Source organism: Saccostrea echinata, unplaced genomic scaffold (genome assembly GCF_033153115.1).
Source record: "Saccostrea echinata isolate AGI-Se365-2 ecotype Australia unplaced genomic scaffold, CSIRO_AGI_Sech_v1 ptg000056l, whole genome shotgun sequence".
In the NCBI taxonomy this organism is placed as follows: Eukaryota; Metazoa; Mollusca; class Bivalvia; order Ostreida; family Ostreidae; genus Saccostrea; species Saccostrea echinata.
Window position 1 is genome coordinate 4,160,654 of NW_026889805.1, and position 23,707 is coordinate 4,184,360.

General features: G+C 33.1%; 1 protein-coding gene across 1 annotated transcript; it reads left to right on the forward strand.

The window, feature by feature from the left end:
* Positions 1–4,483: 4,483 nt before the first annotated feature.
* Positions 4,484–23,684, forward strand: LOC133173537 (uncharacterized). The gene is made up of 14 exons (XM_061308521.1): positions 4,484–4,532; positions 8,022–8,185; positions 13,085–13,142; positions 13,803–13,930; positions 14,148–14,202; positions 15,759–15,868; positions 16,042–16,157; positions 18,965–19,064; positions 20,421–20,475; positions 21,160–21,483; positions 22,480–22,620; positions 22,784–22,825; positions 23,034–23,190; positions 23,495–23,684. The coding sequence occupies exons 1-14, from the start codon at positions 4,484–4,486 to the stop codon at positions 23,673–23,675; spliced, it is 1,680 nt and encodes a 559-aa protein (XP_061164505.1). The 3' UTR covers positions 23,676–23,684.
* The last annotated feature ends 23 nt before the right edge of the window (positions 23,685–23,707 follow it).

Below are 23,707 nucleotides of genomic sequence, written 5' to 3' on the forward strand. Positions count from 1 at the left end.
TTCACACGGAGCTAATGCGAAGTAATTTAATGCACAGTAAACTAATTCGAATTAAACTAATTCGCATTAAATTCTCCGTGTGAACGCGGATCAAATTTAATTCGGTGAACAGGGCATAAATACCTTCATTAATATTTTATTGAAGAATGTTGTACCTTTTCTCTTGAATTGGAATAAAAAATATGGAAGTTTTCCTAGATTGTATAAGGTGTACATAAAGACAAATATTAATTGTGTTTCTTTTTAGTATCTGAAGATTGATATCAGGTATGAAAAAAAGATGCTGAACTTTTTCTATCAAGATCTCCTTGTGGAAACATTCATTGGACCAGATACATTTATAATATATGATGATTTTTACTGTTATACAATTTGTAGAAGTGGATCTAATAAGGCAGATACTATGGAGGAATATCTAATAATTAAGCATGAGATTAAAGCTCATGTCTCTGTAGTTAAAAATAATTGTAATTAATATCATTGGGTCAAATTATAGAGAGCTTTTTTTTATTTTGATAAAGATTTGTTTATATATGTACTGTATACCCCCCCCCTCCCGAGAGATCACCTGAAATAACAATAATGTTAATTTTCTACAGCTTGTGCGGAAAGAAATTATCAATTTAAAAGACTTATGAAATATAATACTTTGTGGAGATTTTAATGCTAGAACAGGAAATACAGCTGATTATATATTTGATGATGACATTCAATATTTACCCTTATTTGAAACGTATAAAATCGATTATGATATTTTCAACAGAGTTAACAAAGATGCTTGCATAAATAAAAGAGGAAAAGAACACTAGTAGACTTTTGTATTTGCAAACATACACCGTATTATGAAAAGATGTTTTGGTGACATTTGTGGAGATTTAACGTGGCATAATTATCATGTTAGTAGTGTTGTTGATTATCTTTTAACTGCTGAAGAAATTGTACAATTTATTATGTTTTTTGAAGCATCAGATTTTATTTCCACATTGTCGTATATGTTGTCATGTAATATTTTTTCTTAATATGGTTTTACTAATACAATACAAAACCCATTTATCCTTTCAGTGGGAGAAAGACTCTGCTTTTAAGTTTACAAAAGCATAACGATTATCCAAAATAAACAGCAATTTTGATAATTCCATGAACATCAATGACATAGAGTCTATAAAATCAACAGTAAAAAAGAAATTTAGATTCCCTAGAAGCTGCTGCCAATATGACATTAAAACCAAATATCCCTAACAATAAAACGTGTAAAATTAATAAATACTCTTCTAAACATAAAAGCAAAAGATTTGCAACTGTTCTTTCGCCAAGCTCTCGGCACGTTGAAGTGAAAGTTGCGCGATAAAGAACCTTCACTGCTGAATGGCCCTGAGTGCCGAGTAAAGGTCAAAATTTAAAGCCCTTCACCGGTATATGGTGACGTCTCTGTATGAGTGAAATATTCTCGAATGGGACGTAAAACAGCATACAATCAATCAATCAATCAAAACAAGTAAAGAAGGGAACTTTATTTGGTTGCATCCCAGATATATTTATGTTAAGAATCAGTATTATAGAGCTTATATAATTTATAACAAACTACCCAAACAAAAATTTAGATCATACCATTGTAATATCATTAACAAGCTGAACTCTTTAGGTTCAACTGATCCATAAAATATTAGAAACTTATACGTAAATTAAGAAATTGAAAAAAAAACACAATTGATACATCAATCTCTACTAATAATTGGGTAAACCACTTCAAGAAATTGAATAATTTAATAACTTGATTGAATATATTAAGGTTTAACAAGATCAGTTTCTCAAAGACCAACTAAAACATCAACACTCATATTTCATGAACTTGACTACAAAATATCTTTGAATGAAATAAGTAAAGCAAACAGCAAACTGAAAAAAATGGTAAAGCAGTCTGTCCTGACAGGATCTGTAATGGAATGCTTAAGCATGGTCAAATGTTTTTGATACCAGTGTTATTGACTTACTGAAACTTTTTAATACCTGCCTATATCTCATGGTTATCATCCTTACTTCATGGTGTTGCTCAACTTGCTCTTGCTCTGCTCCCTATTTGTATTGTTCCATTGGACTTTTGTTCTTTGAGCTTCATTACTGATCCTTATCTTCATATTTCATTGTGACAATTGTGATTAGAATTTGCATACTCTAGGGTGATAACCTCTTCGCTCAGACGAAATTACTAGTAATCAAAGTGCAATTTGTGTATAGACGCGCGTTAATACTGGTGACGAGCAATTTTCGGACAGTCTCAGTTCCCGTCAACCAGAACAAAAAGGTAAAAAAAAAAGTTCCTTTGAAGTGTTAGCTCCGAAAACACTAAGATTTAGATCTACAATCAAGAAAAGAATTCATGTCAAGAAATGCATCTTTTTTCACTTCACTAAAGATGCTTAGGAATTCTTAAAGTCATATATGGCATATTTTTTGATAAGTTCAGGTAACCAAAATTAAAAAGATATTTCTATTTGTTTTATTACTTTATATGAAGATAGAACTTTCCTTTAAATAACACAATTTAAATCAATCTTGTTTCAAAGATATCAAAAATTTAAAACAATATCCGATTTAATGTACCGACTCCACATTTAAATAACAGACAAATTTAAAGTCAATTAAACTATAGAAACGCGAGATTTTTAAAGCTCAAAATCGGTGTAATTTTAATTTGAACGTAAATAACATATATCATGTATATTTACACTATTTTTCAAGCTCTGATATGCCATGTATAGCTTTAAAATTACTTTCAGTTACACACACACACACACACCCTCACACACACACACACAACCGAGAAATAAAATAGGAATTTACAGATGAGAGGTAATATTGATAAAAAAAGAAAATTTATTTTTACCTAGGTTTCATAAAGGTATTTGAACTACTTACTTCGTTTTGTTACTTAATGAAGAATGAATGGTTTCAAACTTAAGTTCAATGAAGTTTCTTTCATAATTCACATTTGATTTACAGCACTTCTTGAACATGTTGTAGTTCAGTACGTCTGAGGATTGTCTTTCACAGCAGTTAATTTTTCCCCAAACAATTAAATGCAATGTTTTGTTCTTATTTCAAACAATATACTCAATGGTCAGATTTGTGGCGAAATTTTATTCTAGGAGCACACGGCGGGTGTGACCGGTCGGCAGGGGATGCTCACTCCTCCATGGCACCTGATCCCACCTTCGATGTCTTAGAGGTCCGTGTTCGCTCTGCTCCTATTTTGTAATGTTTAATGGACTTTTGAGCTCGAATACTGTTCGTTATCTCCACATGTTTCATGTAAAGAATTTCGATAGTGTCATTCGATATCGTTCAATATGATACACAGTATATGATATTGTACATAGCAAAGTTTCAATGTAAACCTTGTACGAATAGCTTTTTTTTATCATTAAAAAGCAAATATAGTGCATTGAAATTTTGACTTTACTGCTTGCATTGATTGTATATTGTATTATTCCAATGGGGTTTTTTCACTCATGTAGAGGCATCACCTGTAGAGGCTCAACTAATTTTGACCTATGCGCGTAAGGTTGCCGCACTGAGGGTTGTTTATCGTGTCAAAGCCTATCGTGACACAGAGCCTCGGTTTTTAAGGTCTCATCAAGAGGCCCGTGACTTTCTCTCCTACTGTCGGGCACTTGGCGAAGAAACAGTCCCTATCTGTGCCATAAGTTTGATGCGACACGATAAACAAACCCGAACCTCCCAACCACAAAGCAAATGCCCAGCCACTAGGCTACCACGAATATTAAGTCTTGCAAACGAAAATGTGCTGGTTTTAGATAAAAACCTTTTGTCCTTTCTTCTTTTACTATCACACTTTCAAGGGCACTGATACGACAATGGGTCAATGATAAAGCGTAGTATTTGTTTCAAGATTACCTGTAAATAAGTGTGTTATATCTATTGGAATATGATGAATGAAAATCAGTAAACTTGAAAAAGAACAAAGTGAGAAAATGGTCCATACAGCCGAGAAATTGCATGAACTAATTATAATGTTCAGTACCTTTTTATAATTTTAACTTGTTAACTTTTAATATTTCAATCTCCTTTATACATTATAATAATGTTATGAAATTTGTCATAGATACAATGAAACTATTACTAAAAGAAAAGTTCAAGCAGAAAATATTTCAATATAATTTTTTTTTTTATATTTGCAAATCATTTTCCAGAAGAATCTTTAAATAAAGTTTACCGTTCTAAAAGCATAATTTCTCATTGATTTACCTTTTTATGTGCATATTTCTTGCACAACGTTTAAAAAATGTTCATTATTTAAACCAATTGCCCTAAAATCATGTGTGGTTTTTGAAAAAAAAGTATTAGTATGAGGTAAGCTGTGCATTGTTTGATATTTGACGTAGTCCTATTATCTCGATAAGTCAAGACCTTGGCCATTATAAAGCTTGAACCATACCATCCCATTGATAACATATTCTACAGGATGTTCCTCGTAATATTGACATTGTTTTCCTTAGCAGGAATCTCATTCAGTAAGTAATTACTTATTGTGCATAGAATTAAGATGTCCTAAACCAACATTTCCCATGATTAGTGGACATTGACGTAGAACAGAACTTAGACAACAGCGGCTACACCTATTTAAAAACAAGTTAGAAGTGAATTCCGATTCATAAATCGTTATTTCTTTGTTATAGTGATATCATGCTCTATAGAACTATTCCGTCCGTCTAGCTGTTGCAAGTTAAAAGTGAAGCTATTATCTGCATGGGTGTTTTCACTTCATGTATGAGTGAAATGAAATATGTGGAGATAACGAACAGTATTCGAACTCAAATGTCCATTAAACGTTACAAAATAGGAGCAGAGCAAACACAGACCTCTAAGAGCCCATACTAGCAATATATGACACAAAAACACAGTGACGCCACACTTGAAAGTTTACTTTTAATGTTGACATATATAGTATATAGTATTGTAGTTCATTTGGCAAAAAAAAAAAAAAAATCTGGAATAGTTTTGAATGTAATTAAAATTAATATTTAATGAAATTCGAAGTTACCAAACAGTAATCAAGCTCAAAAGTTTAAACAATACAAAAGCGAGCAGTAAAAAAGGGGGCAGAGAAAACACGGACTTCTAAAAGCATCAGAGGTGGGATCAGGTGCAATGGAAAAATAGCATTTACTTTTGACCGCTCACACCAGCCATGCACAGTCATGATCAGTCAAAAATGCACAGTCATGATCGGGCAAACGAAAAAAAAATCCCTAGACAATTCAGTATGTAAAAAATGGCCTAACAATTAGTACGGAAAACGTCAGTCAGCATTCGAACTTGATATGAGTTTGTATTTTCTGAAAAGGTCATTGTACCGACCATTGAACAAGCAAAATTTGACTTGAAACGAGTGTGTTGATATCCTTGTATCATTAACTTATTTGTCAATCTGATTTACTCCACTTCTCGAATATATTGTTGTACAGTTCTCCTGTAGATTCTCCTTCACGTCTGTCGATATTTTTGTGAGGGGTAAAGAAAGAGGCTTGATAGAACATTTCCTGGAACCCGCTATGTATCTTAGTTTGTAAGGATTTTTATGAAGTTTAGGAATCCAGTATATGTATGGTAATTCAAATTCAATTTGATAGTTGGGAATATTAAAAATATTTAATTTGACATGTGATTTTGACGAGTTTCCTCCTTTGAAAGGAAGATATGGGTATAAGTTGAATTAAAACATGCAGAATTAAATCCCAGCAAATTTAAAATACAATTAAAATAATGAGCCTTACAAACAAAGACAATGTTACCTGCTTTGTCAGCTGGGACCAGTACATATTGATCATGCAACCTATATATACAATGAAATATAAAGATATCGAACAGTAATCAAGCTTACAATCCATTAAAACAACACAAATTGGGAGCAGAGGTGGGATCAGGTTCCAACGAATAGTTAACATCCCCTGTTGAACGCTCACACCCGATGTATTCTTCTTGTCGTGATCGGACAAACGGAACAATCCCTAGACAATTCAGTTTGAACATAATAGCCCAATAATTTTTATGAAAACGTCATTCAACATTCGACTTAATGCTAGATTGTATTTGCTGACGTCATTGTTTCGACCATAAAATTTGCAGAATGTTGACTTAAAACGAGACTGTTGATACCCTTGTTTCATCAGCTATTTGTCAATAGCTTGTCTCGTTCTCGAATTGTTCATACGTAGAGCATGCTCTTTTGTATTGAAACAAATGGGAGACATAAACTCCATTCGCAGGTGATAGTTGTATATTGGTACTTGAATAAGGGAAGTTGAAGTCATCACGTTTACCATAAAGTTCTGTTGTTTGGTTACCATTTCAAATAATATACCGTATAACGGGTATTTTCTGCGGTTGTCCAATTTTTGCGGAATTTTGCGGATAGGACAAATACGCAAAAATTACAATCGCAAAATATTTTTCAATATTTCTTCAGATATATATTTATACATGCAAGTATAAGTTGTGCGTATGTCACAGGATTCTCATTAATGCAAGAACCTGCGTACTGGACGCAGCAAAATTAATTGGGATGCAGCCTTCTTAAAAACGATGCGTCCGCAGACTCATGAAAATTCGGGTGTCATCGAAATTCGAAGATTTTAGATGTCAGGATTTGTCCAAAACATATTGAATCAAAACGTTCCTGTTGATAATATCAATTAATTAATTTTATACAAAAACATCTTTTCTTGTACCTATCTCTTATTTTATACGGATATAGATGTACAAGTAAATGACTAAAAGAGATTTCGCAATTATTCGTCCAAACTCCGATAGCTGCAAACAACACATAGTAGCTTTTCCTTCTTTCTTTAACACTTTTTTTCAATCTTGTGTTTTATCTTGAGACCATAATTACTGCTTGTATACACAATGTGGCTTGATTGTCTTGTGAATTTCACCTAATGCATAAGACTGACAGGATTATTTACGCCTCATTGCACATGACACCTGTGATTGTAACGGTCAACTTTAGGTTACTTGATTATGCAACTGTTTGTTTGAGCTTACAATATAAACACCAGGTTAATTTTGATGGCAATTAACTATAAGTGTATTTTTAGAATATGGCTCGGATGCATTAATTATCTATATATTTAAATATTTTAATAGATCGCATAAAACGTTTGTAACAATGTAGAATAAAGATTTTTATTGTTGTTTGGGTGGACTGATACTGTAATAATTCATTTCAATTGGGACTTGACATAATTTTACAAAGACTAACTAAAAGATATTAGTTTTATTAAGCTTAATAGCTTAATACCAGTTCTCATGCACCTTTGATCAATATGGCTCAATAAATTTATAAAATGTAAACATGGCAGCTATCTTATAATTCTTAGAGTTTGGTGATCATACCCAGTAAATAATTTTTTGCGGTATAATGCAACCGCAGAAATTGAAAACGCAGAAATTAATTTGCTATCTTTTAGGGGTTAAATCGCAAAAATTTCCAACCGCAGAAAATACCCGTTATACGGTATGACTTATAAAATAGTGCACAGCTTTTTTGATGCAAGATTTAACAATAATAGTCAGTTTTCAAATCATCTTTGATATGTTTCCTGTCAAATGTTTATACAAAACGTTGTTGGATCATTTTTTTCTTTGGTCAACAAACGTACATTATATACTATATAACGATAAAAGAAACATCTCGAGAGTTGAGGAAAAGTTGGTTAATTATCAGTGTGTAAAGATCCGGATTGTTCATAAGACTATCAACTCTAGTTAGTGTATTGCACTATAACTACAATTCAAACATGAGTCTCTCTAATCAATGTATATCAATGTATATATTTAGTTAAAAACAATTGACTTCTAGAGAGTTTGGTAGCAATATGTTATGTCAATCTATCATAAGGATACACTCAGTAAAAAGACAATAAATCATTGGGTATGATGACATTATCAGCTTTTTATTTTATATCATGAATAATGTACAACCTTTATTTTCATTTCAGCAAGTTCTCTTCACAAAAGAGGCGGAGGACATAATGTACCTCTTATAAACTGCCCATCTTGTCAGCATCACATTTGCGACATGAGTAATACCATTCAATGTGAAGTATGTCAAATAATAATTCCACATCAGGGACAACCTCCACAAGATGTCAAATGTGCTCAAGTACGTAGCAACAATCCAATTTTACCTACTATTGAAAAATCTACTACAGAATATAAGTATTTTTAACTTGCTGCATCTGGGTAGGTATCAAGGTAGGTCACTCGTCAGTTTTTAGAAAATTTTGGTCAGAATCTCTACAAATCAAAATTATCAATAAAAAATTTTGTTGATACCAAAATGTAGTTTTGACAAATTTTAGCAAGTGAATGAAACATTCAGAAAACGAACAGCAATCAAGATCAAAAGTCCATTGAAATAATACAAATCGGGAGCAGAGCAAACACGGACCTCTAAAAAACATCAGAGATGGGATGAGGTGCCATGGAGAAGCATGCATCCCCTTTCGATCGGTCACATTCGCCGTGTGTTCATTGTGATAATCGGGCAAACTGAAAAATCCGTAGACAATTCAGTGTTTAAATAATGGCCCAACAATTAGTATGAAAAACTTATGTCAGCATTCGACTTAATGATAGATTGTGTTAAATTTTTGCTGATAAAGTCACTGTATCGACCATAGGGATAGTATCACTCTACAGTAAATATTGCCGGGGGATAAAGGCTCTAAAGTGAGGCTTCTCACTTAGGTAGACTTACTGTCTTTTGATACTTTCGGGAGGAAAGTATGGCTCTGGAGGGGAAGTATGACTCTACTGTTAGACATCTCCCAATGGGAGCAGAACTTCCGGGGGAAGTCTCACTATGGCGGGAAGACCAATACGACTTGCTTGAAGATATAAGTATGCACCCACATAGTGCACTTTAATTTGAATAATTTATATGTTGACATTTTATAGTTCTAGCTGAGAAATCTTTGTATGGGTAATCATTATATATGCATTTTGGTCATAATTCCACATCTGGTAATCTCACAGATCCATTTCAAAGGATGAAGTTCTTTAAAACCACGTTTCAGTTTTAAATACTTTGAACACTCCAGTCATCAGGAATAAATTTGAGTTAACCGTACCAGTGCTAAATTGAAAAGTTTCATAGAAATCCTAATAAACAAATATACATTACCGGGTCCAGCAAATGTTCTACCAAGCCCTTATATTTTTTCCTCACCAAAATGTCAACTGTTGTAAAGGAGAAACTTTAGAAGTACTGTGCTAGAGTATATTCTAGAAGTGGTGTAAATCAAACTGGATTCTCAAAAACTCCAATGACTCTTAGAAAATTTAAAATAACAACCCCCCCCCCCCCCAAAGAAAACCCAACAGCATCAAAACGTAGGACTTTTCTTTACTTTATACAAGCATTCCGATACAACTTCTACAAATTCTTTCTACAATTAAATTGGACTTTTCAACATCATACTTATAGACTTCTTTTTCAATGAAAATGGAATTCTGAATTTTCCATATCTTGTGATTGATCATCTTAAAAGTAAATTTTTAAAACATTATTTTGATTTCTACACACAAGTACTCTGAAGCTGATATTAGAAAGATTTAAGTGTTACTCATTGATTATATCTCAAGTTTTAGTTCCTTCAACAATATGTTGGAATAACGCTCGTCCCTAATGTGTGCTTCTTTGTTAGCCTGCCTGTTTTTATATTCTTATGAAGCACAATTTACTTAAAGGCCTCTTCATGAGAAGAAGAAAACTGGCTGTGGCTTTCCATTCAACGTTTAGGTATACATATCTACATTACTTTATCAATTTTCTCTAGTTATTTTCTTCATTTGCCGACTCAGTATATTCCAGTGTACTGGAAATAAAAGACACCGCAGAAACGGCCAGATCTTTTTTTTCATATCTGAATGATTACTTATTATAGACAATATTATCCAACTAATAAGTGAACAGTATGACAAACGAAATGACGTCAGCTTTTCTGTCATCCCATATGTATATAGTAACATGATGATATCATACGCATATGCATATGGTATTTATGTCTCTAAATTGATTTGGTACGTAAGCATGTTCAGAGTACGATTGATTGATTGATTGATTGTATGTTGTTTTACGTCCCATTCGAGAATTTTTCACTCATATAGAGGCGTCACCATATACCGGTGAAGGGCTTCAAATTTTGACCTTTACTCGGCACTTACGGCCATTGAGCAGTGAGGGATCTTTATCGTGCCAACGTCTGCCGTGACACGGGGCCTCGGTTTTTAAGGTCTCATCCGAAGGACCCGCAACTTTCACTTCAAAGTGCCGAGCGCTTGGCGAAGGAACAGTTGCTACCCATTTTTTATCGACTTAGGTCAGTCGCGGCCGAGATTCGAACTCACGACCTCCCGATCACGGAGCGAGCGCTCTACCGACCGAGCTACCGTGAACGGTGTGTTCAGAGTATGATAAATTTATTATGAATAAAAATGTCATTCAGATGAAAATCAGCTCCCAGCTTTTTACAAAATACATGGTAATATGTTGACGGTGCGACCGTTAGGGCAAGCGCAGATACCTATTCAGTTTTAATCCACATCCGTCTCTTCAAACCGCACGTGACATTTGATACGTCTAGACTCTGACGTGACATGACGTCGTATGTAAGTTGCATTACCAAACCAAAGCCTTAACAGTGCTAATTTCAATGGAGAATACTTAATCTGCTGTTTCTCTAACAAAAAAATACTATAGTTAACTATATTTAACTTTAGTTAACTTATAGTAAATCAAAGTGTCAAAGTGATCACTATAGTAAATCAAAGTTTTCAAAGTGATCACTATAGTGTCAAATTGATCACTATAGTAAATCAAAGTTTTCAAAGTGATCACTATAGTGGCATAGTTATCACTATAGTAAATCAAAGCTTTCAAAGTTATCATTATAGTAAATCAAAGTTTTCACTATAGTAAATCAAAGTTTTCATAGTGTTCACTATAGTAAATCAAAGTTTTCATAGTTATCACTTTAGTAAATCAAAGTGTCAAAGTTATCACTATAGTAAATCAAAGTGTCAAAGTTATCACTATAGTAAATAAAAGTTTTCAGAGTGTCAAAGTTATCACTTTAGTTAACTATAGTTAACTATAGTATTTTTTTGTTAGGGTTTTCTGCTTTATCCATTAAATCAATGTGATTTTATTTTTTGTTGAACTTTTGTTGCTGCCGCGAGAACGTAGTTTGCGGCGAGATGCAATTCGCAAAGCGCAAAGCATTATGGGACCACAGGTTACTGCGGAAAAAAATCATTTGGATCATTGTGCAAAGTCCTAATTTTCTCTTCGCCCAGGCGTTGCTTGAAGAGCTCGCAATGACGAGCGGCGCTTCGCGCCGCTCGCTGCGCTTGCTATAAGCAATAAATATTCCAAATTTTATCTCAAACAATCTAGCTTCCCTTGCACTTTTGAGGTTAACTCTGAATACGCTTATCGAGTAGGCGATATTATTTATATTCTCTGTCGCTGTGCAGCTCCATACCACCTAGATAGAAGACCTGGTCTCAAAAGACCACCTTAATGTTGTCAATGAGGGTCTCCAACATCCTTTTAAAATCAACTTCAGAGTACTTGCATGTAGATTCAGAGTAATTTTAACAGAGAATTTTTTTTAATTACCAGTCAGAAGATATGAAAATTTTCGAGTTTGAATTTTGTTGAAGAAACAGTTTTCTGTGATATCAAAACGCCCAGTTTTTAATCTATCATGAAGGACGGTTCATAAAGTATGGAAAAGTTGAATGTTCGGCTATAAACAATTTTTGAAAATTTTGGTGATTTTAAATTTTCTAAAAGTTATTTGAATTCACATCTTTATACCATTTCTAAAATATGCTGTGGAACAGTAAATCTAAGGTTTCTCCTTTACAGCAGTTTATACTTTGTGAGGAGAAAAAGATAGGTAGAGCATTTGGTGTATCTTTGTAAGGATTTTTATGAACTTCAGGAATCCAGTATAGTGTAGATCGAAGTCACCTTGGCTGATTAGAATGTTAAAAGTATTAAACACTGAAATGTGATTTTGAAGAATGTTATCCTTGGAACGTGAACTGTGAGTTGATTTCAAGACGTAGAATTAAAACCTAGTTCTTCGAAAATACAGTTATAATAATGAGCCTGATAAACAAAGACACTGTTGTTACAAGCCTTGTCTGCTGGAACGACAAAATATGGTTCATGTAGTCTTTCTAATTCTTTTAACACCTTCGATTCAGAGAAAACGGAAAAATAGATGGTTCTCATATTGCCTTTTTACTTTCTTACACGACTCTTTTATATATTATTGACTTAAACATGTAATCCATTCTGACAAATTGTTCAGGTCTTCACCCTCATACTTAGCCCAGCGTCTGACATAATTTTCGACGGAATTCATAATAGAAATGAACCTATTGTTGGGTCTTATTTTGATTAACATGTTTCATTGCAAATGTAAAGCAATTGTTTTTACATTTATTTTTAATACCGAGTACATGTAGTACCGTTTACCAGATCAATACAGAGGGCTCCCATCCCACCTCTGGTGTTTCCAGGGGTCTGTCCTTTTTTTGACCTGTCCATGTTTCATTTGCTATAATGGATTTTGAGATCGACAACTGTTCGTTATCTTCGCCTTTTCTTAATTGATTCTTTTTTAAAGTAAAAATAATTGAGATCTTATAACCTCCTTGGCACCTGATCCCTCCTCTGACATTTTAGAGGTCCTTATCTGCTCTGTTCCTGATTTGTACTGTTTACATAGACTTTTGAGCTTGAATACTGTTATTTATATCCATATATTTCATCAAGGTTTCCGTCTACGTAAATTTATGTACTTCTGTATATATTTGAATTTTGAAATGAAAAATGTCTCGGGATTATATCCTCCTTATATAGATTATTGATAGTACTGAATACTCAACATTATTGCTAACTTACGATAAGATAATTTAAAAAAGTTTAGGAATTAATAAAAAATGAGGAAGTAATGATGAGCTTTTTAAATAACATCTACAGATTGGACATTGTCACGAAGACCATCATCATTTTTGTTGTAATACTGAGGCCTGTGTTGGTAAATATTTTTCTTCCAGATTTTTTTTCAAACATTTTTTTTTCATATGAAAATAAGGTAATCAAGGTATTTTATAGGTTTTTCATTTCAGCCTCCCTTTTTGGAGAATTTCACGTTACCAATACCATACCCCAACACATAGATTATACAGGTGATCTCTCTCTCTCTCTCTCGCTCTCTCTCGTAGGTTCTATGTCTGACAAAGCTTTTCCAAGTTTTTTTCTATGTTGAGTGTCCGCGTGCACCTTGCTTTTGACACTCCATATCAGAACAAACAAACAGAATACGGAGTCCTGAATTCGGTTATTCTCGTCAAAATCTTTGAATTCTGTCAATTTCTATAAATATTTGTCTACAATATGTCATGTTAGGAATATTTTGAGCAATTAATACCTCAGGTTTGCTGAAAAATAGATCTTTCAACGAGGAAAATATATTTATTATTGAATGACGATATTTAGGACTATAAAGTCTTTTTTTATTTTGTGGCTTGTGTGTTTTTTGCGAATAGGTAGGTAGGTTTCTGAAAGATGGGTGGACGCTAAACAGAGAAAATACTTGGAAGTTAAAAAAATGCAATTTCAACAAACTTAAAGTTTGATTTTCCTAAATCAATTGTCTTTGCCATCCTGAAATTTTGGATTGCACTGCTGTTTACAGATTCTATGGCACACTGCCCAGTCTGTCACGAAGGTTACTGCGACTTTGTCTATCGTGATACGTGTCATATGTGTAAAATCGACTTACACTCTGGACAATTACCTCATGTTCATTGTTTGAAACCCAATGTAAGTAAAGATGTTTCTTTTCCTAATTTGATTTTAAAAGCTTCACATGTACATGTAAGTAAGGATTCAGAACACAGATATAGACATGAAAAGAAAGGTTAAATTTGAACACAACGATAAATTATTTAAAATAAAAAGTAAAATATTGAAAATATACCTTCAGGTTGAATTACAGATTTTGTATTTATCTGACTATTCTACATGATATGTTTTGTAGGAACATTGCAATGAGAACCACAACACCCTCTGCTGCAATGACGAGTCCTGCATAGGTATCTCTTTCTGAAGTTCACAAAAACCTTTAAAATGCTCCCAGAATACGTCTCAGATTATTCTATATTCTTACATTCTTGTTTTATATGTATTAACTTATTCTAATACAATATATATTGACCACTATAAGAAACGCATCACACAATAAGTAATTTTCTTAGATTAATATTTTTTTAAAATTTTATATTCACTTCAAATATCTTTTGTAATCAAAACGTTGGAACAGAAACAGGTAATACGTTGACAGTAACAACACAACAGAAACTGTTTTCTTTTGTTGTTCAGAAACTAGTTGATATCGAGTGCAATGATTTTCTTTAATATGGATTTTTTGGGAGAGCCAGGTAATTTTTTCCAAAAAAACCCCCATAAAACATCCTTGCCCTCTATGGCTCAAATATGCCCCTACCTTTTCCATTAATAAACGCAACCAAGATCTTGGCATGTTTAGTGCAGGAATACCAGGGAGAGATGTTGCAGACTTTTTAAATTTCATATCCACCACATCATTATTGTGCGCCTCAGCAAAAATTTTAGCCACAAATAGCGTATTTGATTATCAAAGGCCGTGTCTTCCTATGGTCGCAATAATCCAAAAAGATCGCTGCATCCAATCACAGCATCTACGTGACAAGTTCAAACTCCTAAATCAATAAGTAGAGAAACACCCTGGAAGACATAATCGAAGGATCAAGTCATCAACAGTCCGAAGCCGTCTGTATGAAAATAGTCTTCTTCCAAGGCGACCAATCAGAAGTCTTATTCTCAGACATCGCGATCATCAGCAATACTAAGCATGTGCACTCTTCTGAAATAAATACCGAATATCAACTCACTGACAACAATTATAACCAACACTATATATATATATATATATATATATATATATATATATATATATATATATATATATATATATATATATATATATATATATATATATATATACACACACACACAATATATATATATACGACATTTATGAAATACAAACAAACACATTTTAATTAACAATGTAACAAAATTATCTTACCTTTCCACATGGTAGCAAAGGAACACCTGATTTGAAGGGAACCATTGCTTTTCGGTATTCAATTAATCTGCATAGAGAAATAGTATCAAATCATACCAGAAAAAGCCAAAAAAAGTTAAAAGAAAAAGAAAAAGGAACTGAGAATGATTCCATACAAATCAAGACATTTCATTGTGGTATGAGGTATTTGGTTATTCCTAGAATTGAATAGATTCCTTCCTTTCATGTGAGAATAAAAGTAAGAATTCCTTGCATCATGCTGATACTTATGGATGATGTAGTATAAAGTCCTAACCTTGTTATTTGTGCAAGCTCTGAGCTTCGATACGTATTACCAATACCTGATTTTAGAAAACTAAATCTTCTGTCCAAAGATTGACTTTGTCATTAACTGAACAGGTTTACATGAATCCTAAAAATGTTTAGATGTATTGATAATAATCAAATAGATTCTGTGAGAGAGAGAGAGAGAGAGTTATGCTTTTTGAGGAATTTTATTTATTTTATTTGTTTTAACTTTAGCGAGAGCTTTTGGGCAATATTATCCAGGAACTCCTTCGACTTATCCTACCACAGCTTCATCAAGCAGAAACACGTCCACCACAAACCATATTATTAACCAGCAGAGTATAGTATTAATCATTGATTTCTTGTAGTGAAAAACATTTTACACCAATTTTGCAATATATTAAGTTGATAGTGTTATCATTATACCTAAATTGACAAGAAGCTTTAGGAATTAATTCATTATTTGATGTTTTATCACAATGAACTCACTGACTGACTTATTTCAATCTATATTCAGCAATGTATGTATCCTGTCCTGTATGTAGTCAGGGCATTTGTGATCCTTCCAGAAGTCACCCCTTTTGCACAGGATGCGTGTACCATCAGGACCAGAAAACCACCACCTGTATTAAGGTGAATACTGAAAACTCAAGAAATTAAACCTTCATAAAATGTCGTAGTATTTGTTGCCCATTCGATGACATTCACTTAATTGAAATTATATTTTGACGATTTATTCATATTCCATATTCACACAAAATCAAAGCAGTAGTAAATGAATAAATAAATAAAAGTATGCTTTTTATGTATCATGTTGAACAATGTTTGAGACTGATAGAAGTATATATTTTTAACAGCAGGGACATGAGCATGAATGTACAGACACTGGTCACCATATATGCTGTCTCACTGACGAGTGCATAAGTAAGTATTAGATATCACTAACGAGTGTATGAGTAAGTATTAGCTATCACTAACGAGTGTATGAGTAAGTGTTAGATTTCATTTATGAGTGTAGAAGTAAGCATGAGATTTCTCTGAAAAGTGTTTATGTAAGTACAAGATATCACTGACGAGCGTATAAGTAAATAATTCCAATCTTAATTTTATTTATTGATTTCTTGTGTTTTGATTGGACGAGAACAAATTCAAGAAAAAGTTTACACATCGATAAATCTCTCAACCAGAACTACTTTCTTGGCCTAGCTTTTATTGTAAAAAAAAAAAAGGTGAAACAAATCGTTTCTTCTAGTCTTTTTTAGCTAAACGATTAAAGAAACTTTAAATTAAATAAAAACAATGCTGACGACATACAGGACTGACAGACTGAAATGTTATGTTTATGTCACTGTCAGATTATAAAATTAAGTGTGAATTTTTATTTAAATCTCTCATAGGATATTATCATCGATCTTAATGCTACCGTTCACGGTAGCTCAGTCGGTAAAGCGCTCGCTCCGTGATCGGGAGGTCGTGAGTTCGAATCTCGGCCGCGACAGACCCAAGTCGATAAAATATGGGTAGCAACTGTTCCTTCGCCATGCGTTCGGCACTTTGAAGTGAAAGTTGCGGGTCCTTCGGATGAGACCTTAAAAACCGAGGCCCCGTGTCACGGCAGACGTTGGCACGATAAAGATCCCTCACTGCTAAATGGCCCTGAGTGCCGAGTAAAGGTCAAAATTTGAAGCCCTTCACTGGTATATGGTGACGTCTCTATATGAGTGAAAAATTCTCGAATGGGACGTAAAACAACATACAATCAATCAATCGATCCTAATGCTAAGCAAATCAGCTCAGTTCTCGGTAGCTGATAGGAAAGAGAAACGTACTTCAGACTCTTGCCTTATTAGCATCAAATTCATATTTCTAAATCCTATATTCTCACCTGTCTTTAAACAACCCAGAGCAAATCAAGGGTGTCGTCGGTATGATACTTTCAGTTTAGAGCGTCTGTCTTTCATGTAAACATGTAAACATGGTCAAGGACGAATTCTTCTGAAGTCTACATGTATTTACGATATTCGTTGACAAACAATATTCGAAGAGTTTTTATAAGTTTGTTTTATTGAATGTTTTGACAATTTAAGTTAAACTTTATCGATGTTCATCTCGATTACGTTTCATTTCCATATCGCGACATAAAGTATTCATACGCTGCATACAGAAATAACGGATTGTATCATTTGTATGGGGGCTTCAAAGAGAAATAATTTGAAAACTTCGTAAATGGAATTATAAGAATGAAACGTTCTTTTTTGAAAATTTTATCGATGAATAAACTCTTAACATTTTACTTTCAAACTTAACATAAAAGTGCTTCGCACTTTTATTTATCGATACATTGTGACGTCACGTTTTCCCCCCCGGATTCAAGTCCGGTGTACGGAAATTTACACCCGACTTTGTTACCAATTAAATCTCATGTTACAAGCTACATGGGAAATAATGTACTTTACTGACGAGTGGGTTAGTAAGTGTTAGATATCATTGACGAGTGAATAAGTAAGTATTAGATATCACTGACGAGTGTAGATATAAGTATAAAATATCACTTACGAGTGTAGAAATAAGTTATAGATATCACTGACAAATGTAGAAGTATGTATTAGATACCAGTGACGAGTGTATAAATAAGTATTAGATATCACTGACAAGTGTATAAGTATTAGATATAAAAAAAACAAAAACAAGAAGGCTTGTCAACTTTGGATTTAACAATTAAACAATCATTCAAATAAAAACCAATAGTTTAAGGGAAGAAAACATTCGTTTATGGCGCATTTAAGCGCCTTTATAAAATGATTAGTAATCTACTGCTCAAACATTTTAATTAAAAACAACATTAATAAATTCAACAGCATTCAGATGATATTTCCATATTAGTATTGAAAAGCCATTTATAACATCATCAAATTATTTTGGTGAAAGATGTTTCTGTCTTGAATTCATTTACTTATGAATTATTGTTTCATGAAGCAAAATGGTTTGGAGTTGTGGTTAAAACTATTGACCAAGGAAGCAGTTTACTTTGTAAGTTTTTTTTTTTTAAATCAAGATTCAAAATATGTTTCGTTCCTCAAGTGCATATATTTGTAAAGGTTTTTTAAACGTGTATATCTATGGATTTTTTAAAAACATGTTTTAACGAAATTCCTTTCACAAAGTTGACTGTATTTGTTAAGGTAAAGCAATGTTGAAGACAAAATGTAACCCTTCTTCACCATTCTATGTTGAAATATAATTGAACTATTTTGCAATTTCAAAAATGTAAACTTTTTTACAAAATAGTACAAAAAAAGTTTCAGGAGAAGTAAGAATTCAAAATTCAAAGTTATTATAGATTGCTCTGAAAATACATCAGAACAAGCAATTAATCATCAAATTGTATCGGATGATAATTTTAAGATTTGTTTTTAAGATACTTCTATATTCTGTCCAAGTTGTGATCCTCATGGTCAATGCCACTATTCGCTGTGTGACAAATGTGACTACCACATTAAACACATTTCACTGCCTCCTGAACTAAAATGTATTCAGCAGGTATATATATATATATATATATATATATATATATATATATATATATATATATATATATATATATATATATATATATAGAATGATGTTTTTTTAAATTGCATTTGACATTACGATAAATAAACAAAAGCACAGTTAAGTATTGTATTATCAGTAGTTAATATTGTATATTGTAAAACATCATCTAATAAAAAGGGTGAAGATAACGAACAGTGATTGATCTCGAATAAATCAATACAAATATGTGAAGAGGGCATAAAACATGGAAACCTGGAAATTCCAGAGGTGGGATCAGGTGCCGAAGAAGGAGTCCGAAATACTGAATTTTAACAGGGTAGTTGAAATCCCTACAACATCAACCTTGTAATGACCAAAAACAGGCAATAGCGGGATATTACTACATAAATAAGGAAAACTGACGTTAGTCCTTATCGTATTTAAGTCAGTAAAACATCGAAATATGAGACACTTGATTTTTTTATCAAAGGGACACCACTGTCACAATGAAGACGCTCATCATTTTTGCTGCCGAGATATCAAATGCATAGGTACGTAATGAATCTCAGTAAATTCTTTCTACATCAAAGTTTTATTTACTGTTAATCACGAGAACTACATTTTCGCGCAATTATGCGACACCGTCTGCTCGTGTACTCTCGCATATGCAATGTAAATTATGTACCCCCCCCCCAAACCCACCCCCCCAAACCCACCCCCCCCCAAAAAAAAAAATTCGTGAACAATTTTGTCTCGCTTATAAATACCAAATAACTTTCTCGCAAAAATAAGGTGTTGCAAGAATTTGATGATTACAGTATTCCCTTTCATTTATTGAATATGCATAAAAAATATTTTTCATATAACAACAATAATTATGATTAGAACAGGCCTTTGGATCGAATTATTGGATGATCACAACAACTTTGCCGCCATCTCATCAGGTTACCACACAACCAACTACAGTAACAAGTACACCGGCTGTACAGACAACCAGAAAACTGGATCTTGTCGAATGCCCTTTGTGTCGGAATGGTCATTGTGACTTCCAAAACAATACAAAATGTGTTGTGTGCAGAATTTCGTTTGATTCAAAGAATGCATCAATAATGCCAATTACTCACTGTGAAATTACGGTAATAAAAAGCATTGAACTTTTAGTTTACAACAGCTAAAGCTCGTTGGCTCTTATTTCTGATTAAAAATTAACTTTGAAAATTCGAGGGGGGGGGGGGGGGGGAGTTCGTAACCCAACTTCCAACCCCATCTAGATCCGTCCTCAAATGGAATGTTAAGAAATCATGTACTGTGTTCAATTTCATGTAATTTATATCTAATAGTTATTTATGATTTTCATTTTAGGATAATTGTATAGATGGAGCAAACGTTCTCTGTTGCAGAACTGAACAATGTATCAGTAAGTAACGGTATAGCATTCCATTGTTATCCTCATCACCACTTGATATTAAAATCACTCTCAATAATTACAGCTGATTACAGATAGTAATAATGACGATGATGTTCTTACATGCCATTCATGGGCCCAAAATTGAAAATGAATAATGTATTTACTTACTTACTGATATAATTGATGTCAGTCATGTAAAAAAGATTTTACAAATGATGAAACGCTCAATAAGCACCTTGTTCGTAAGCCAAGGATTTGTGGGGAGGTAAGCGGACGGAAAAACCCTTGCATTGACTTGCGAAGAACATTAAACCCCTTCAAATATTTGCATTGCATAAACCTAAAATTTCTCAAAATGAATTAATTCTTATTTTCAAATTTGACACACCTTTTGTTTACTCATTTAGACAAACGAAGAAAATGTGCTAAAGTACATAACATCAGCTGTAAAAGGAATTCAAAAATAATAAGAAATATTATCGCGACCTACCATTTTCTCAGATTACATTGGCACTAAAAAGAAGCGAAGAGATATTTTTAAAACAGTATTTAGACCACAATAAGGGTATCTATAAAATGTTTATTATAGTCGCAATACCTTTATTTGATCTCTTAGGCTAAGAACGCTTTGTTTATAATGCCACATGATCCATATTTTAGTCATGAAAAATTATACCTATAATATTGTTATAGTTGGGGCATATGAGCCATATTTTAAAACATTTCGATCCTCAACCACATTGCCAACGACGGCAGGAATCCCAGGTCATACTGAGGTCAACAGTTCTAATCCGATCACATTTAAGCACACTAGTGTAGTAACGCAGCCATCAATATCCAATGGGTCAACACCAACATTACCTTCCCTGACTACCACCACCTCAACAATATCCCCCTCAGCCAGTCCATTTTTTCCCTCGTCTATCGGAGCGAATACTACAGAAGCTACAACTCCACTGACCCCTAACGGAACAACAGGCTTTGTTTCTTCTGCGACAATTGTTTCATCTTCAACTGGTAATCATACTATCATTTTTGTTTGCAGGACTTTGGCAGTCAAATGAAATACTGCATTAATGGTCTTTTTAACGAGGTTGGATCCTGATATTTAAAGTCTTAAATTTTTTTTGTCAAGTATATTTTTAGTTTCTACACACATAGCTTAATTAAAAATAAAAACAAAAAGTTGGGGTCAGTATGCTGCTTTTGGCGCTACAGTACATTTAATATGACCTGTTTGCACTGAAATTTGTGTCTTAAAAAAAATCACAACTTCGACGTTTTTCCTCCAATGTTTTTATCCAAATAAATCATGGGGCAAAATAAACTATAAGTCTATTTAAAAAAAGTCACATTAAAATTGTGACTAAGAAAAAGTTTCAAATTGCTTCGCAAAATCAATTATTTGACCTTTCTGCACTCACAAAATGTGATTTTTCTGGCATTAAAAATATAACAAGCAAGAAAATTATTTTAAAGTCTTAAACTTTTGCTGAATTTAAGCAGATTGATCAAACCTTTCTTATATATTCAGAAAAGAAAAACAAAGTGGGGGTCTATGATGTAAATTTTTAGATATTACTAAAAATGTGTTAATTTTATGTTAAAATTGGCTCAATTTTTTTCCTGGACTTTCAGAATTTGCAGAATTTTAGAAATAAAGGTCCAGACCAAAATCTGCTCAAAAGCTCAGGATCGAACCTCCTTAAGCAATTTGTATGCCTGCAAAATTTAAAAGTTTAGATTTTTAATTACTTTTCTGTATGATTACTCCACTTGTATACCAAAATTGATTTTGGTTTTCGGCATTTTGTTTTATTTACCTCTTTAAGAAAAAAAGTCATCAGCAAAGTAATTCCCAAGTGCAGTTAAATGCAAATGACTTGTATAAGGAGAAAATGAAAAGACAGTCGCGGTTTCAACTTTATAACTTGTGTATCTAAATTTTTGAATTCAGGTGTAATTCTCCAAAAATGGAAGAAATACATCTATTTTTAAATCAAACTGTTACAGATATCCCTAGTAACTGCTCCGACAGCATAACAAATTGCGCCACTCTGAAAGGATACGGTGTGTGCCATGCGATCCCAGAACAAAGAGACATGTACGATATCGCTTTTCTGCGGTGTAGACAAACTTGTAACCTTTGCACAGGTATTTCGTATACAAGTAATATCTATGTCATAGTTCGTTATATTGTTTTGCTTATTTTCTATTTCGATATTCAATTTCTAACATGACATCAACAATACAGTGCATTCTTAAGACTGAGTCAGTGTATAATTCTATCTAATAATTGAATAATTTTATTTTGTAGAAGTATATAAGCCACTTGTCGACACTACAACTACTCCTCGACGTGAGTAACATCAAAAATGTAGTGGTTTATTGAATTACTCTGTTTCTCAAAGTCATTTACACTTTTAAAGCAAATAATTATGAAATATACATACATGTATATTATACATCAAAAACTTATTATATTGTTTGGTAAACTGTTTATTGTGTAAAAGTTACAATACCAAGTATGACTGATATTATTTTGTTTATTATTATTACTTTTACAGCATCTATTCACTGTCAAGTGTGTGGCGACTATAACAAAGACATTCCTTGTGATACCCGGAGTATATACATTGGCCCCACTGTCTCTTGTTCAGGAAACAATAATTACTGCATGACGGACATAGTACATAGCCATAGTAACGTGAGGGTCTTCAAAAGGTGAAAAATTGTGCTAGCATATTATATGTTTTAACGATAAAGGTGATATTTATAACAGATCAGAAAGTATTCTAGATCAATGCAAAATCTAAGGGCCTAATTGAGGGGGGATGTAGAATCATTGAATGCAAGTTTAGATCTTTACCATTAGAAATTAAAGGTAAGGTATCTAACAAGGACCAAATTTGATCCGTCCTTTTACGTACAATTGCATTTATAAGCTTTGTAGTTCATAATGTTGAATATTCAATAATGTTGAATATTTTAATAATCATCTATTTGTCCATTTCTTTTCTTGGAGCAGGTGTGTGAACGAGACTGTATGCAGGAACCAGTGGTTGTCTCAGACATCAGATCAGGACCACTGTACAAACTATGGTCACGTGCCAGTCAGTGGAGATTACACGTGTCATTTCTGCTGTACCTCTAACAAATGTAATCAGGGCTTACTGCCCGATTCATCTACTCTGTATTCCAAATCCTGACTGGTTGTTTGTTACGGAATTCATTTTAGTTA